The sequence below is a fragment of the Labrus bergylta genome, chromosome 4, assembly GCF_963930695.1.
Source record: "Labrus bergylta chromosome 4, fLabBer1.1, whole genome shotgun sequence".
NCBI lineage: Eukaryota > Metazoa > Chordata > Actinopteri > Labriformes > Labridae > Labrus > Labrus bergylta.
This window is the reverse complement of record NC_089198.1, coordinates 17,802,681-17,820,815: the sequence shown is the minus strand read 5'-3', so window position 1 is coordinate 17,820,815 and position 18,135 is coordinate 17,802,681. Positions and strand designations below refer to the sequence as shown.

Sequence of the window (18,135 nt, the reverse complement as noted above, 5' to 3'; positions counted from 1 at the left end):
GGAGGAAACTGATACATGAGACTGCGGCCTGAGCTGCAGGACACACACACACTGCAGAGGAGAGCAGGTGGAGGGATGTTGTCTCTCAGTCAATACTCCACCATAGATGCAAACTCAAAGTAGTTTCTGTTTCAGAATTTTTTTTGTGAAAAAATATAGGCTAAACAAAAAGTCAGGCTCTTTTTTAATATTTATTTTTGGACTTCTTGTGCCTTTATTGTAGAGATAGGACAGTGGATAGAGTTTGAAATCAGGGAGAGAGAGAGGGGAATGACATGCGGGAAAGGGGCCGCCGGCTTTGAGGACTATAGCCTCTACGCACACTAACCACTGCGCCACCAGCACCCCAGTCAGGCTCTTTTAGTTTAGCAGATGTGGAGTGGTTTATTGTTCCTTCTAGTGTAACAAAAGAATCAGATTATCTGAGCTGTGATGCTCAAGTGCAACAAGTCCTTCTTTGCAATGTAGAAAAAAGCACACAAGCTGCTTGTTTTTACCAGCTAATTCAGCATATTTTTCATATCAGCTCAAATGAAAGTTTCAGCTACCTTCTGTCTAGTAAAGCTCTTCATTTGGGAGTGCAGAAAGTGAGTGGACTGAGTTTGTTGCTTAACATTTTTCACACAGAGCGACGATTCTTCTCGACAGATATGATCTTTCTGATCCCTTCATGCCAATTTTAGAAGAATATGAGAAGCTCATGGGGTCTACAGTTTGCATTGGAACGTTGTGCTTTTGTGAGTTTGCTGCAGCTGTTATTTCATGTTGTCATATTTAATTAACATTTCACATCTTCTGCTGTTTGTCTCATGTGAGATGAGTTTTGGAACATTAATTAGACTGCCACTCAAAGCTTCAGTTCCTGACAACAAAAACTGCTTACAGATCTGTTACGTGTCAAGAAAATCTCAATTAAACTCATCAGGATATTTGACAGGACTCAGCTTTGGTTAAACGTTCAAGAACTGAACGCAGGTATTTTCAGGATTGCCATACGTTCGGCAACTTTGATAAGAGAGCAGCTCTTTCTTCGTGTAACTTTAAATTAGGTGTCATTACGACAAATTTTAATGAACACAGAGCACTGACAAATTCATTGAAAAACTATAAAATGTCACACTAGCTTTCCATACTTCTGACACACTTCTGAAGATACCAAATGTAAGATAGTTAAAGGTTTTTTCATTATTTTAATTATTCGATGAAAAGTTAATGATTTTGTCTGGGTCCAAAAGAAAGGCTCTAAAATGTGTTGTTGTTTTTTTTTACCAGTGAGATGGGATATCTAAGCCCTAAAGTGTTAATGTTTCATCTGCAGACAAAGTTAAAAAAACAGCCTGGTCAGCTAGAACGTTAAGGAAGACACAAGAAGGATATGACTGATAAAATAATAAAGACTAAACTTGTTATGGATTACATAACCCTTTGGGGATTGTAAGGAAGTGTTGGGTCAAACTCTTACGTAAAGTTTTTTTTACAATCGAACCCAGTAAACAAACAAAGGAAACAAACAGACTGTAAACATGCTCATCAAACGTCAATAGTCTCCTCTGTGTCCTTCTAGCTTCAGTTTGAACACACATAACAAACACACAAACACATCACATCGGATTGGTCTATATTATTACAAAAAACAGCGGAGTGGGAGGGACCTGTATGTCACGTAATGACCTCCATGATCCTATATCACCCCTTCCACCACACACACACACACACACACACACACACACACACACACACACACACACACACACACACACACACACACACACACACACACACACACACACACACACACACACACACACACACACACACACACACACACACACACACACACACACACACACACACACACACACACACACACACACACACACGCACACACACGCACACACACACGCACACAGCTTACTGAACTGCACTTTATATGTCGAGCTTCAGAACCTAGTGACCCCACCAATACAAAGGCACCCAATCACCCGAGCACCAGGCGGGAGAAACTGCAGGTCAGTGAGGCAGGACAGCAACAACAGAAGTCAGTTAGATGGAAGAGGAGAGAGGGAAAAGATGCGTTTAAACTCCAACAGGAGCAGAGACGCAGCCTATAGCAAGCAAGACGTTTGAATGTGTGTGTAGAGATTCAACTCCACATGTCATAGGCTTAAAGATGAACGCTTGTGAATATAATCGGTAGATAAATCACTAAAGAATAGAATCCTTGGTTGAAGATAACGTATTTATATTACTTATCTTTGGGCTTTAATAAGTGCTGTGTGTCTAATCTACAAGGTGCTGAGTGACATCATCAGACTGTCTGCCCCTGCTGTTCTTGTTTTGGATTAAAAAACACACACCTACATCACCTGTTAGCATTCTGGATGTCCTCCAACACCTGCTCTCTGTGTGTGTGTTTTCAAGGTTAAATCAACAGGACAACCCAGCCTCACACACACACACACACACACACACACACACACATCCACTCAGCTCAACATGTGGGTGTCCTTGAAGTGTGACTGTCTCATTAATGCTCCTCCGTGCTCACAGAAGAACACACAGTTTTTCGGTCACAATGACGCGTTTCCACCTCTGCTTGGCTCTCAATTATGCCTCCATTATCAGAGCAGCTCTCATCACGTTGATAGGAAATTTACAGGAGATAATTGTTGTCGTATGAAGGCTGAGTGGTATGACAATCAAAAGCAGTGCGCTGAAGGAGCCTGATAAAGAATACATGTTAAATCTGTCACACATGATTAAATTGACTGTGTGACAATACACAGGCGCAATGATGCAGATAAGTTGTGTTTCCTCACATTTGACTCGTCAGTTCTGACAAAAATGCTATATTAGTTTAGTTTCGCAGGCTTGGAGAGAAAAGTAGCTAATGGAGCGGGAGTGTCAACTGAAACCACAGCAGACTGGTTCTGTGCACGTCAAGCCGAGGTTACTGTGGCCTAAATCATTTCTGAATCTTATAAGTGTCTTCGGGCTCGTGCAGTTTGTTATGCGCATGTTCCTATCAAGGGGAGCAAATTTGTATTAAATCACATTCATTTGAGCACGCTCTCTGACTCGCTGGTGCTCAGCTATGTGGAGACAATGTTCTGTTGCTGACTGAACTGAGATGCTGTCAACTCTCTGAGTTTCCATCTCTTTATTTCTTTCTTCCTCTCACTTCAAGAGCTCAAAATATTAACTTAAGGAGTAGACTGAAGAAGGAAAAATCACTAGTTATAGCCTTCATTAAAGAAGATTAAATTAGCCTGTCGAATTGGATAAGACAAATAAATCAATATGAAAGGGTTCAAACAGCACTGCTCTGTCTCTGTACTCTGCTAAATGATCAGCAATACTTTCTATTGAGCCCATATATATAACATTTATAATGCACATTAAGGATTTTCTATAATGTCTCATAAAAGGTTCTATAATCCTTTATCGGAATGCATTGAGATGAACTTCAGACACACTTGAAGGATGGAGGAGACGGGATGAAAACACTGGCAGGATTGTGAGAAAACAGTTGCATCAGCAGCATTCTTTAGGCTTTTTTGTTGCGAGCCAACTCACAGATACAAGTCCCATATTCACTGTCTTTGAGCTCCGTTTTGGCCTCCATCAGTTATTCAGTGCTATATCTGCTTCTTCAGCTGCTAACTGCTCCCTTGTGAGCACCAGCACGTTGCTCATTGTGTCTGTGTGTTGTGTTGTTAAGCAAGAATGTCTGAAAATCCAGATGAAGTTACTCCAGGTTGAAAGCAACTTTCAGTCAACATATTTGAAATTCCTTCTAGGTGAGACATCATGCATTATAAAAGTTTTCAACATATTTGTCTGGTGTATAACACGTGCTGCAGGGTTCTTGGTCTACAACCTTCATGATATAAGCTCAGGGATAATCCGTGCAATTTACTACAGGTTCTGATCATTTACACATTATGCACATTCTACTTCCTCCCTGTGACTATAACAGCCTTTTATTGCATTATACTACCTCAGCTTAACATCTCCTATTGCAACACTCTAATGCATTAACCATTAGATGTATTTTTAATAACACATTTCTATCATGTTTCACCCTCTCAGCCACTCTTCTAGTGGTGTGAGAGAGATGTTAACGAGGAGAGAGAACAAGGAGAAGATCAGCAGCAGGTCATTAACCCGAGCATCATTACACGTTCGCTGCATTAGGAAGAATAATGTTCTAAATGCTGCTGCAGGACTGAATGTCTTCAATATGAGTAAACATTTCCATCCTTTCCAGCCAAACAATCAGATAAAAGGAGGAGATGGAATTTGGGATTTTTCTGTTGATGACATTTTCATAAAGCAGCCGTTATCACAGGTCAGATTTTTTTTTTTTTTTAGTTTTCAGGAAAGGTCGTTATTGAGCTCAGAGCTGAATTGAATTTGTCGTTTTAACCACGAGATGTATCCTGAATGACCCCTGTGGGAAATGTTGCCCATTACGTCAGAGAAAGAAATACGATTATGAGCAAGAAGCATGTAATAGGTGAGTTTCCCCCCCTTTAATCACTTGTTTTTTGCTGGTTTGAGAATTAAAAATACAACCTTCAGCCACTCACACACAGATCTACTGTTTTTATTTATTCATCTTATAAAAGATTGCAGACATATATATCTTGTAAGAAGGCTCCACTGATGAGGCAACCAGACAATATGAGACTGATACCACATGTGAAGCGATTCCAGTGAGTGAGTAACTTTCCTGATGAGACGTTCTATATGGATATGAAGTGTGACCTCGGGGTCTGCTGCGACAGGAACAAGCAGTAACAGGGGCACCCGATGAGACATGACGCCTGTAATGAGATGCAGCACACTGCAGAGCTGAGCGGAGCAGGATTTATTGTCTATAGACACTGATAATGGAAGAGAAGGTGAAAGTGGCAACGGCAGCATCACTTTTATGATGAATGTAAAAAGTAACCTGAGGGGAGGGCTGGGAGCTAAATAAAGCCTGACAGACGATCAGTGTCAAAGAAAGAAACGTATAAAAAAAAAAAAGTCCAGAAGAGAGGAGAAACTAAAGTCAAAGTTATAAACAGTGAGAAACCTGCAGCTATGAAAGTCATATAAACTTCAAATGTGAATGAGGGCATGCTTAAGCTTGTTTGTGGGAGACTAAGCTCTTCTTGACTGTCAACCTTTAGCGTGTTGCACTGTAGCCTACAAACTTGTTTCTTTTCTGTTAGCAATTATCAAGGTTACCAACATTGAACATTTAGGAGGACTGGTCACGGATAAGTTTAAATGAAACGTAAAAGTGGAAGCTTTGTTTTCTGATTAAAGTTATTTTTGGGCCATTTTTGCCTTTATTGGATTTGCCGCTGCAAGAAGGACTATAGCCTTAGCAAGGGCCACACGACATCATGTACACCCAACGTGCTCACTGTGAGCAACAATTTGTACTAGACCGAACTGCTTAGTAAAACAGTCAGACTGTTAAAACAGACATGGAGTTAAAAGCTGACATACAGCAGATGGAGAAACGTCAGCTCCTCAATTATTAAAACCCCTGGGTGGAAGTTTGATTGAGATTTTTCCAAAGTTAAAGAATAAAAACAAAAATAAACCAATGGTAATAAATGGCCTAGCAGTTTGGTCGGTCCCGTGTGTGGAGGCTGTAAGTCCTCCAAGTGGATGGCCTGGGCTCGAGTCTGACTTGTGGCTCCTTTTCTGCACGTCATTCGGCACTCTTTCTCCCCTTCTGATTACCTTCTCTATCCACAGCCTAAAATAAAGGCACTTACAGCTTGACAACAAATCTTTAAAAAAGAGATTGAAAACAGCAGGTCGGGGTGCTGACATCAGTCACAACAAAACATTTTGATCCCCTGGAGAGAACTCCTGAACAGGCAAATGTCACCGCAGTGAATACGTTACACTCTTAAGATCAACAAGGTACATGAGCTAGAACTGTCCCACTGTGTGTGTGTGTGTGTGTGTGTGTGTGTGTGTGTGTGTGTGTGTGTGTGTGTGTGTGTAAGTCTAGGTGTGTGTGTGTGTGTGTGTGTGTGTGTGTGTGTATGTAATGTGTGAGAGTGCATTAACCTAAGAATGTGGGGATGAATATAACACACATTATATAAGGGAGACGGTTCATGGAAACATCATCCCTTCCCCTCATCTCTCTCTCCTGAAGTCTTCCCCCCTCCTCTATCTACAGCTCCAGCTCTTCTGTAACACGACACTTCTCTCCTCTTTCCTCCTTCAACACCAGAACAGAAGAATCCACTCTGCATGCTTCTACTCTCCTCCTCTCCATCACTCCTTTCCTTTTAAACAATCTTCATTTGAGAATCTTGCTCTTTCCAAGGACACAGTGTTTCTGTGGTTTTTTGGGGTTTTTTTTTTTTGGGGGGGGGGGGGGGCACACATAAGAAATCATTGCTGTTACATCTTGTCACAATGTTAACAATAGATATAAGACATATGTTTGTTTAACTTGATGACAATGCTGAATTTGGAAGTGGTTCTAAGCTCCAGAGGTTGACGAATTCAGAGGAGCGTGTAATCCTTTAATCCTTTAATTAAAGTCAATATAATAGGGAAATGAACAACACTGCTATAACAAGGCTTTTATGAGAAAACAGTGATTACATTGGACTAATATGCCACCCCAGAGCTTCTCCATAAGCATGTGTACAAAAAACGGAAATAACCTGTCAAAGGTTAAAAACACCAACAGCTCAATAATGCAACCTGGTGTTTATTTCACAGCTAACCTGAACTTTTTCTCCCTAGATCTAATGCCATGCTATCGAACCACAGCAGAGTGTTTTCTTGTAAACACTTCAAAGATCAAACATTTACACAAAGGAAATCCACAAACCTGTCTCGCTCACAAATTGACACGTAGAAAAACAGACGCACGGAGCTCACATGCTAGGTCACGAATACAGGAAATCAAACTGACAAACACAAACATGAGAGAATCAAATGAAACTCCACAGCTGTGGAATAAACAACAGGCAGAGGCTCTGAGCCCTTTCAAGGACGAATAAGCCCACGAGAGTTCAAAGTAGAGCTGCATATTGAACTTCACACTTCTATGTGTCTGTTGCATGAGAAAAAAGTTCAAACAGCAAAGCATCAAAAGTGTTCTCAAATGTTCATTTTTAGGTTAAATCACTCGGTTTGCATTTCAGATCAGTTCAATGTCACACTCCTTTTCAGCAATGTGGTTATAAGGCACACAAAAAGTGTCAAGGGGCGCAGGTAGTCTAGTGATTACTGCACGAGCGCCATGTACGGATGCTATATTTCTCCAAGTGGGTGGCCCGGGTTCAAACTCAAAACACTATTCTCTACAATAAAGGCATAAAAAGCCCAAAAGGTAATCTTAATTATTTTATTTTTTTTAAGTATCAAAATATCTCACAATGATAACCAGACATGAACACGTTGGTCAGCTGTGGTTAGTCTGACAGGAACATACATTTTCTACAAACTCATGCTTTTGCAACATGCTCAATCAGGTGTTTACAGATAAGGGGTTAAAATATGTTGCGAGATTTTAAAAAGAATCTCGGGACAGGCCGTGATTTTCTTGTGTGTGACATTCACAGCACCTCAGGCTACCTGTTTGGTAGCTTCTTGTTGAAGAACTTATAATAACCATCTGTTAGCTTATAAAAGTAAAAGACACATGATAGCAGTATATTCTACAGTTAACAATTTCAGTTAGGAAACACAAGTGATGCTGTAGGGATGATAGTGAGTCTTTTTCTTTATGATTTTAGTGAAATAAGTCATGTAGGCAGATTGACTACAGAGGTGGTCACGTCAACAATTCCCTGATAGGGATACAAAATAATCTGCAAAGGAAGCTTTTATACTGACGATCCATGAATCCAACTCGAAATCAAAGCAGTTCTGCAATTGTTCAATCTTTGACTTAATAATAATAACAATAACAATAAATTAGATTTATATAGCGCTTTTCTAAATACTCAAAGACGCTTTGAAAGGAAACAACAAAAAACAAAGCAAAATCTAAGAAAACAATACAACATAGAAGTAGTGTCGAGGGAAGAGGATGAGAGTCGGTGGTTGTAGGCGGTGATGAAAAGGTGAGTTTTTAGGGATTTCTTGTAGGAAGAGAGTGTGGGGGAGTCTCTGGTGTTTTTAGGGAGAGAGTTCCAGAGGGTGGGAGCTGCAATGGAGACGGCCCTGTCCCCCACAGGACCGAAGGTTGGTCCTGCAGGGGGGGGGGGGGGGGGGGGGTTTTGCATCCACAGACCTGAGAGTGTGGTTGGGAGTGTGCTGGTGGAGGAGCTCAGACAGGTAGGGGGGGAACCAGGTTATGTAGGGCTTATCAGGTGAGGAGTTTGAACTGGATACGCTGGGGGGATGGGGAGCCAGTGGAGGTCATGAAGAACGGGGGTGATGTGATCTCGGGTGCGGAAGTGTGTGAGAAGTCGAGCAGCGGAGTTCTGAATGTAATGAAGTTTCTTGAGTGTTTTGGATGGTGAACCGTAGAGGAGACTGTTGCAGTAGTCTAGTCTGGAGGTGATGAATGTGTGGGTGAGGGTCTAAGCAGCTGAGAATGAGAGTGATGGGCGGAGGTGGGCGATGTTTCTGAGGTGGAAAAAGGCTGTTTTGGTGATTTGTTTAATGTGTTTGTCGAAAGAGAGGGTTTGGTCGAAGATGACACCAAGGTTACGGATGTGGGGGGAAGGGAGCGCTGTGGAGCCATCGATCGTAAGGGAGAAGTTGTTGGTGGATTTGATAATGGATTTGGGGCCGATGATAATGACTTCTGATTTGTCGCAGTTGAGTTTGAGAAAGCTGGTTTGAAGCCAGGATTTTATGTCTGTGATGCAGTCAGTGAGGATTGAGTGAGTGGCAGGAGTGATGGCTTTGGAGCTGGATATCGTCGGCAAAGCAATAAAAACTGGAGTCCGTGGCGGCGAAGAATGACAGGAAGGAGGTGCATTTGTCTGCTGTGAAGGATTGGGAACCGGAAGCGGCGAACAAACACGCCAGCGTCCTCTCCGACCAGCGACGAAACTCACCCAACAAATTAAGGGGCCTGATATGTTAGTAACATATCAGAAATATATAAAAAAATCTATAAAAGAAATATTAACATGATCTTTTCAAATATAACCAAAGACCTGTTTTGCACTATACTTTGCCCATACTGCATGCTAACCCCTGGTTATGTTTTATATTTCTATACAGAGCGATAGTAAGCAGGGTAATAATTATAAGGCCTGTATCACAGATCGTCTGACAGGACAATACTGACATGAAAACATCTCAAAGGTTTCACATGACAGAAGCAAAACAGTCACATTAAGCCTGTGAGTTTGGCTTATATCTCACGATATCTATCTAAACTATACGAAACAACAATTTGTGCAGACCTCACTTAATAAACAACCACACACAACAAGGCAAAGGTGTAGCAAGTCTCTTTAGGTACAGTGTCCTCCTTCTTAAAACACATGACACACTGAACTCTAAACACCAGCACCCTATAAAGCCCCTTAAAGGAAGTGTGTGTTATCTATAACTAATGTTCCTCTGCTGGTGTTCTCTATCCTCTCCCCCTGCACATTGTTAAACACTTCCAGTTTATGGCACCATCACACTCCAAACGACATTGAAGCAGAGAGTTGTGCAGAACTAATGCTACAATCTGGGGAGGATTTGTTAGAAAACCCTTTAGTGCTAAAAAAGGCTGCAGCCACAGGGTGGGAGGACTAATGGCTACAAACACAGTTGTACTGAGTCCGTCCCACACACATTTAAGAGAGGAGGGTGTGAAATCCGTTTTTCCAAAGACCTCCCTGAGCAATTTTAAGATATTTGGCCAAAGCTAACTTTTTTCTTTGGCTCCTGTGGAGTGAGTCATATCTCAGCAAGCACACTGGTGTCACACAGAAAGATGGGAGCTGTGGGAAGAAACTGGCTGGTAGAGAGGAGTTGGTGGTAATACAAGCCATGCCAGAGTTTCTTTTTAAAGCCCTGCTCTCTCTTTATCATCGTGCTTTACTGTAAATCCACTGCTCACCGTCTCCTCCGGGAAGAGAGGCAAAGTGATAAGAGAAACAGGAGGAGGAGAGATCTGAAGGAGAGGAAGGAAAAGAAAGAGAGCAAAGGGAGATAGGCTAGGTGGTGAAGGGAGTAAAAAAAACATAAGAGAGAAAGGTGGAGGAGGTGCTGAGATGAGAGACGAGGATGGACATAAAGAGGAGGGAGGATGATGAATAGGAGAAGAGGAGAGCACAGCCGGCCTGTCTGACCCTCACATATCCTTGACAGTAACAAACTGCAAGGAGGCAGACTTTACTCATGAAAATGTCAATATTAAGAAATTGCTGGGTATAATTTACTAAGCCCGCCTTCAATTAATATTCCTGCTTGCACACAGGTTTTAAAACATGATAATATCCTGCAGAGAAGGTGCTAATGTTGATCCAAAGTGGTATTTTGTTGATGTGCTTTAAAACAAAATAGAGATGTGCAGGAGAGATTGATCTCGATCTGCCTGAGACTGAACAAAATAAGAAATGGCAAACATCCATATAATATAAAAAAAGGTTTTTAAAGCAACACTTACGATTGATTACGGTTGAAAAATATAAAAGATGTGAAAATTAAAGGTGTAAGCTGTGTTGACAAACCTAAGAGAGTTATTACTGAGCATGTCAGTTACCCTCCACTCTGTTTGCAGCATTTTAGCTTCTCTTCACTGTTTTTAAACAATGTATTGGTTCACTCACAATGCTCATATTGGCATTATTTCAAAAAGGATCAACACACGAGAGTGAGCTGTAGAACAAAACTGAGCATTTAGTAACTTAAAGCCAAAAAGAAAACGAACAAAGGCAACACTGGACTGACATTTGTCAGGTGGCTCTCATATCTCCATATGAAGGATTATTTGTCTGCTGGATGTGTGTTTGCTTAAAAGATGACCTCTTGTTTCTAACATATTGAAGTGTTGTATTAACAGCTTGTTACACTGCCCCCAACGGGCCAAGAAAAGGAACTGTATGTTTCATTTAGTTAAACACTTTGAGTAACCGTGCTACACAGAGTATCAAACATAAGCGTGCTATCCATATAGTGTATATTTGTGGTAAATGAATGAAAAAACATGTATTTAGATTAAGATAACTCTTTGAGAATAATCCTTTTATACATTATATTTACATATTTCCCTTTAATCTACCAAGAATGTCTGTGTAGAAGATAGAAAAATCATCTAAAAACAAAGGAACATCCATAATTTAAATCAAAGCAGCTAAATGGATTCAAAGACACAAAAAACACTTTTCAAGGTTGGAGGAGGTATAAAAATAAACGATATCGATATTCATTCTGCAGTGTGACCAACAAGTTGGAAGGTGATTGACAGCCTCATTAAAGGTCAGCTCATTATACAGACGATAAGAAAAGCTTAGTGTGCAATTGTGTTTGTGTCAGATAAAAGAACAAAAGCAGAGGTAAAGATGAAGGAGGTTGAGATGAAGCAGAAGAAAAAAGGTTGAACAGATCAGAGAGCTGAGATCAAAACAGAACAAACACACAAAGACAGGAGAGAAAAGTTGGAGGTGAAAAAGAGGAGACACCTTCTCTGCAGCAGCTTCAGTGGATTACGTGCAGCCTAAATGAAGGTGAGAAAAACACACACACACACGTGCATTAACACGTATACAGGCATAAGCTCTCACACATTCGCTCTCACACATTCGCTCACGTGCGCTCACCGCTGACCTGAGCGAGCCAGACTTAGATAAGAACCCCGCTGATCCTTTACCGGCTTCACCTGCCAGGTCAGAGATATCCGAGTGTATGTTTGCGCACACACACACACGCACACACACACGCACACACACACGCACACACACGCACACACACGCACACACGCGCACACACACACAGCACACACAGCACACACGCACACATGCGCGCAGCAGTAAAAGATCAGTACAGTAAACAGAGAGATATAGAGATAATGTTTGTAACGTTACACCGGTATGTCACTTTTTTAAATTACACATGAACTGATTTTGATGAGGTAATAAAAAAAAAAGCTTTACATTTTGAATTTTGATGTATAGCCTTTAACAAGCAGCTATTCAACACGTTTATAGTTGCTGCAGGGAAATCTCTACATTTATACTGAGTGATGAAGTTTTTACTGACTGAAGAAGAGAGTCACACACAAAGATGACAGCATCCATCACTTATACATTTACTGAACTCTTAGTCTTGGATATGAATATTTCAGCTTGGGTAAGACCACTAAGGCATTTTTGAGGCTGATAATGATTTATTCATTATACAGTATCTTTATAATGCGGTCCTAAAATGAACAAAACAAAAACTTTACAGGAAAGTGATCTTTCTTTTTTTACCCTGTTGATTCTAATTTCAGGGTTCAGCAAATATTAACTACAATATTGGGGCCTAAACACAGAATTTTCTTGATGGTATTTTTGATTCCACGCGAATTTGAAACTCAGGTACTCAGGAGGCTGCCTTATTTAAAGAAGACATTTTTAATATAATATAAGTATTTAAGTTCTTGTGCAGATAAAAAAAAGTGCTCTTTAGTTCTAGTTCTGCAGACAGTACGGCCTGTACAGTATGTGAGAAAGTTCTGATGGGAAATCTATTTTTAAATCACAACGTGCATTGTTTAAATGTTGACACATAACCTTAAATTGCTGATACTGATATTTCAATGATGAGCCCATACCAGGCCAATATGAGGCCAGACATATCAGTCGACCTCTAACGTTGTACATTTCTTAAAGAGACATTTCACTGATTTTCTTCGTATAGCCTTGAAATGAAGTTCAGGGAACCACAAGAGACACATTTTAAAAAGTGTTGTGGAAGATAAAATGTTTTGCCAATAGTGTAGGTCAAGCTTCAAAGTCATTGCATCCTAATGCACAGCACAAAAAGCAGTACATCAATCACAACATGCACAAACACACAGATTCAGGGTTAGAGTTTATTATAATCTGTGAAGCCTGAGATCAGACAAGGGCAGCAGAAGAAGATCATGTTGAGGAGCCTTCAGATTGTAAAACGTGAGAGGTCCCCTACTCTACAAAAAGCTCAATGTACGGCTGTTGTGACAGCTGTAAAACAAAGATGTTTAAGTAAAACAAATAGTACGAGGCCACTTTGGACACTGAGGATTTCAACACACTCAGGATATAGACATTCATTAAGGTGATGTGTTTTTTACTGTATCTATACATCTATTTACTACGGGAGGAAATGTTCATTTGGTTAATGAGGATTTTTTTCCCTTAAAGTTGAGGTATTGATTTTTTTAAACTGAATTATATTTCATAAGAATGTTGATTTCTTACATGCATATGAACTACACATACAAGCATGCTTGTATAAAGACTGGTGTTTCTTAAATGGTGGAACTTGTATACCTTTACGACAACTTCTGGGTGATGCCAAAGTTACATTTTCGGTATATTAACTTAAAATCTTGCTTAACTCCTTAAGTAATATTCTGGATATGGTTAATAATAAATACAAGTGTATATGCTAGTTCAGGCAGACAACTTGAGCTGCACTGATTTCACACTTTCTATGACACAACCTTAGATAGATGACTCTCATGTTATGCAACAGAGCTTTCTGAAACCAAGCCTTTCTACGGTTTCTCTGTTGTAAAAATGCTCCACGTTTCCTATCAAAAGTGACGCAACAGTTAGTGACACTAATAAAAGAATGATAGCTGATGACAACATTCATGTGACTCAGTGAAAGACTTCGTGGAGAGAGAAAAAACTGTTTGATTGGAATCATAAACCCTTTGACAGTTGTATGTTTCTCAAGAATACAGAGTCAGCTATAAAATGGGAGGAGCTTCAGTCAAAGGGTTGATAAGAGGAAAGTGTGTACACAGAGCTATCAGATAGTCAGTGAGGAAGAAAGCTCAGCCAGGGAGACATTTCTCGAAGACTTTCCGGTTGACACTCAGGATCCCTGATGTAGTGTCACTTCTTTTCAGGAGAGAAAAAACACCAGCAGCCACGAGAAATATTCTACAACCAAGACTGTCATCATGGAAAGCTGGCAGCAATCAGTTAACGGTATGCTGATTTATAAATTTCAGACACAACTTTGTTGTTGTTATCGCACATTTTGCAGAAGCAAACAACCGTGTCTTTGCATTTCAACCTATGCTTAACTATCAGGGGGATGACAAATGTGTGTTGCCTAGCAATCAGAAGCAGATATCTGCAGTAATGCAACAGCAGAAACAAGTTAGGAACATGTGTTATCTCACTGAAGTGCTTATAAAACCTTTAACAATTACTTTGTGTCTTCAAAACAATCAGATGGAATAATTAATTCCTTTCTCTAAGAAGAGTCATACTTTTTCTTTTACCTTTGATAATTGCATGACTTGTTGAAGCTTAAAACTTCCCCAGACACCATGTTCACAAATATTTGCTTAAAAGGAGATACAAGCTGTCACACGCTGACTAAAATCAGCTTCTCTCTTGTCCTTCTCTCCTTCAGCCTCAGCTGAACTGAATATTCTGCTGGTTGGTCCGAGGCGGACGGGCAAGAGCTCTACTGGTAACACGCTGCTAGGCGGGGGGCCGATTTTTGACACCAAAGGAGGCGGAGCCAGCACAGCTGCCAGCGCCAACACTGTTGGACATATCGTGACCGTTGTAGATGCACAAGGCTGGGGCTCATCTGAGGAGTTTGTGCCCCGGGAGGAAAAAGTTGAACTGATGCGGTCGTTGTCTCTTTGTGGACTCAGAGGACCTCATGTTATTCTGATAGTGATCCCTCTACTGGACTTTACTGAGCAGGAACAGAGAGCGGTGGAGAGGAGGATGGAGATGCTGACCCCCTCAGTGTGGAGACACACAATGGTGTTATTCACATGTGGAGACTTGCTGGGGGGCAGAGGGCTGAGTGTCGAGGAATGCATCCAATCAGGAGGCCCTGCTTTGCAGTGGCTGCTGGAGAAATGTCACAACAGATACCAAGTGTTTGACAACAAAACTGCAAATATTGGCAAGCAGGAGAGGAGAAAGCAGGAGGCCCAAGGAAGTGGGAAGAAAAAGGAGGGGAGATGGTGGAGGAAAAATGAGGAGGAGGTGGGGAGGAAGAGCAGAGCAGGCGAGGTAAATGAAAGAAAGGCGGGAGAGCAAGAGCAGGTGAGTGAGCTGTTGGGTAAAGTGGAGGACATGCTGCAGGAGAACGGAGGATGGCACTTCTCCCTCCACATGTATCAGAGGATTGAGGAGGAGTGGTGCCGCAGAAAGCATTGCCTGAGGGAAGAGCAAGAGAAGCAGGAGGAGGGTGAGGAGAGGAAGATGAGTAGAGGGGGTGATGAAGAGGAACAAGAGAGAGTAGCGATGAGCAGTGACGAGGACAGATGGGATTCAAGCTCAGACAGCGGAGTAGAGAGAGAGGAGGGTGATGATATGAAAACTGGACTGATTGCTCCATTCCGGTGGTCAAAGGTTAGCCTTTAGCCCAATCAGAGGGCTGGCGTAAAAGATTGAGGGTCACATGAACTGTTTTTATTTCCAGCTGGATTCAATGGAAACAGTGACTGGGACATTTAACATATGTGGCCATCAGTGACACATGCTGGGACATCAAAATCAGCTTTCATCAGATGATCATCCAGAAACCCTGAAAATTCTCACACAGTGCTTCAAAGGCAAGACCTTCAGTTTTCTCAGGGATGTGGTAACTCTTCCCGATACTCAACAGTTTGTCATTTTGGGGCATGATGTTTGTACAATAAGCATGAAGATAAAGCCAGAAGCTAGTTAGCCTAGCTCCTCTGTGACCAATGAGGAAACAACTCGTTTATGACATGTTCATAATGTTCATAACAAATGAAAAGATGGCGGCTAGTATCGCATGCTCACTGCACCTTAATCTGTATATTATAATCCTAAGAATACACTTATTTTGTAGCATTACTTATTTATAGCATTTATTTATATTTATAGCATCCCATTAATCCAGCCATCCAGATTTACCTAATAATTCACTTTTTTTGTCTACATCTGTAAATTTTGTAATTACTGTACATAGCACAGACTCTTGCACTTTCTGCTTATTTGCACTTCTGGTGAGATGCCAAACCTCATTTCGTTACTCTATAGTTGTATATGTGTAATGACAATAAAGTTGAATCTCATCTCATCTCATCTCATCTCATCTCAAAAATCACAACCTGATGTTGATGTCAAGACGCCAAAAAGCAAACACAGAATAAGTTTATCACAACACAACCTGTAAAACTGCAATCATCAGAGCAGTCATTTAAAAGCCCCATGACTAACCAAATAAAGTGTAGCATGTTAAACAAGTGAGCTTAATAGATGGTGGTGAGACAAACTTTTGACCTCTTGTCAGAGCCAGGATAGCTATTTCCCTTTTTCCCCCCATTTTTAATATGCTAAGCTAAGCTAACTGGCTGCAGATTCACATTTACAGTGGAGAACAGTGGTTTGGATTTTGTCCTTAAGCTTGTCCTTTATCTTTAAATCTTTGATGTACTATATCTAAAATTAGTCAAACTTTTACTGTCAATGTAGGTCATTTTAAGACCTTCCATGACATAATCTCATATTTAAATAGTTGTGCCAATAAATTCATCTATAAAGACACTGTGAGAGAAAACACCTAAGCTCTGTAGCTGTATGTCCTGTAGTTTACCAAACAGTGTGACGGTGTATGAAATGTTCAAATATGTAATACTCTGTTCAGAAAGAGTAATTCAAATCTAATAATCATGCTCATGAAGCCCAAATATCTGGAAAAGAAGCTATTACCAGTAAAAAATAAATAAATGTTTGACGCAAACCGTTATAAAGCCGAAGTCTTGCTGAACGTTGAGTTTGTCATTATCATGCTTTTATACCTTTGCTTTTTCAATTTTCTGAAATGAGGTAATCACTGCTGCTACATGCAGGTTTTTTGATAGCAGAATAGAGGGGCGTGCGGTCGACCAACCATTTCATTACATCTGAACAAATTGTCAATTGGCTTCAGGGAATTGCCATCTCTCTCCTCTGCTGACACAAACAGTTAATCCTCATCTCTGGCTCGCAGTCATGATGCCATGCAAGGTCAGCTGTGTTGTAACCATCGAGGTCGCTCTCCAGCCAAGCCACACAGAAGCCCATTTCAAATACATAAAAACAGATTAAACATTAACGCCGTCCCTCACACTAGAATTGGTTCAGTTTGTTCTACTCTACAGTAATAGGTCAGTGGCTTTAATTTGAGCAACACAAAAAATTTGAATTATATTATTCTTTTAGGTGCATCCATGTACAGAAAGCACAAGTCATCTTTGCTTCTCCACACTGAGCGATAAACTGGAGTTTTCTTTGCAGCAAAACACTTCACCAGATGCTATCTGTGTTTACACGGAGTGAGCTAGCAGGGAATTTATTTGCAAGTGTGTTTGGCTGAGATCAAAGCCTGCAGGCCCGTCTTGAGATGGCACATGTATGAGTCTGATACCCAAATGTAGGTGCTGCATGTTATTTTTTTAAAGGTTGTTGTAGAGCTACAGTAGACCCTGCTGGACCCTCTGAATATATTATGTGAAAAATCCAAACATAGCCTTAGAGGGTCCTACATGAACACAAAGTTATCTTCATGACCAGAACTGCTTTAGTTATTGGAAATGAAACATTTCTGTATCAGTGCTCTTTTTAAAAAAAAAAAAAGTATTACCAGAAAAAAAAATCCAATCTTACACATCCAGGTCTGTTTACAGATCTTGGAGAGTTCTACTCTGTATATGTTGTATAAAGCCTGTTGCAACTCCAGAGGGGGGAGCATGTTTTCTGATCAAGTTTACAGTCAGAGCTGTTTTCAAATCAGAACAAAGAAGAACTGAGTTTACCAGAACTCTAAAGCATGCAGCTCATCTCTTCATCTCTGTTTTTGGCCAGATGCTAAAGGCTTTATCAATTCCTTGTAGCATCACACAACCAAATCGACCCCATGGTCCAAAGAGCCACTCTCATGCCTGTCAGGTTTTTTTCTTATATGCAGGCTTTATACACACACACAATATGGGCTGTATGTCATTTTACTGTCTTTATTGTCAGC

The 18,135-nt window shown here is 40.7% G+C and overlaps 2 protein-coding genes across 4 annotated transcripts in view; one reads left to right on the top strand and one right to left on the bottom strand.

Moving 5' to 3' along the window:
• LOC109991984 (SPRY domain-containing SOCS box protein 4) overlaps window positions 1-18,135 on the bottom strand; it is a 71,132-nt gene that overhangs the window by 4,107 nt on the left and 48,890 nt on the right. The gene's annotated exons all lie outside the window — the stretch shown is intronic.
• zgc:136870 (uncharacterized protein LOC664693 homolog) lies at window positions 13,917-16,899 on the top strand. The gene is made up of 2 exons (XM_020644444.3): window positions 13,917-14,117; window positions 14,551-16,899. Exons 1-2 carry the CDS (start codon window positions 14,090-14,092, stop codon window positions 15,522-15,524), a joined length of 1,002 nt encoding a protein of 333 aa, XP_020500100.1. The 5' UTR covers window positions 13,917-14,089; the 3' UTR covers window positions 15,525-16,899.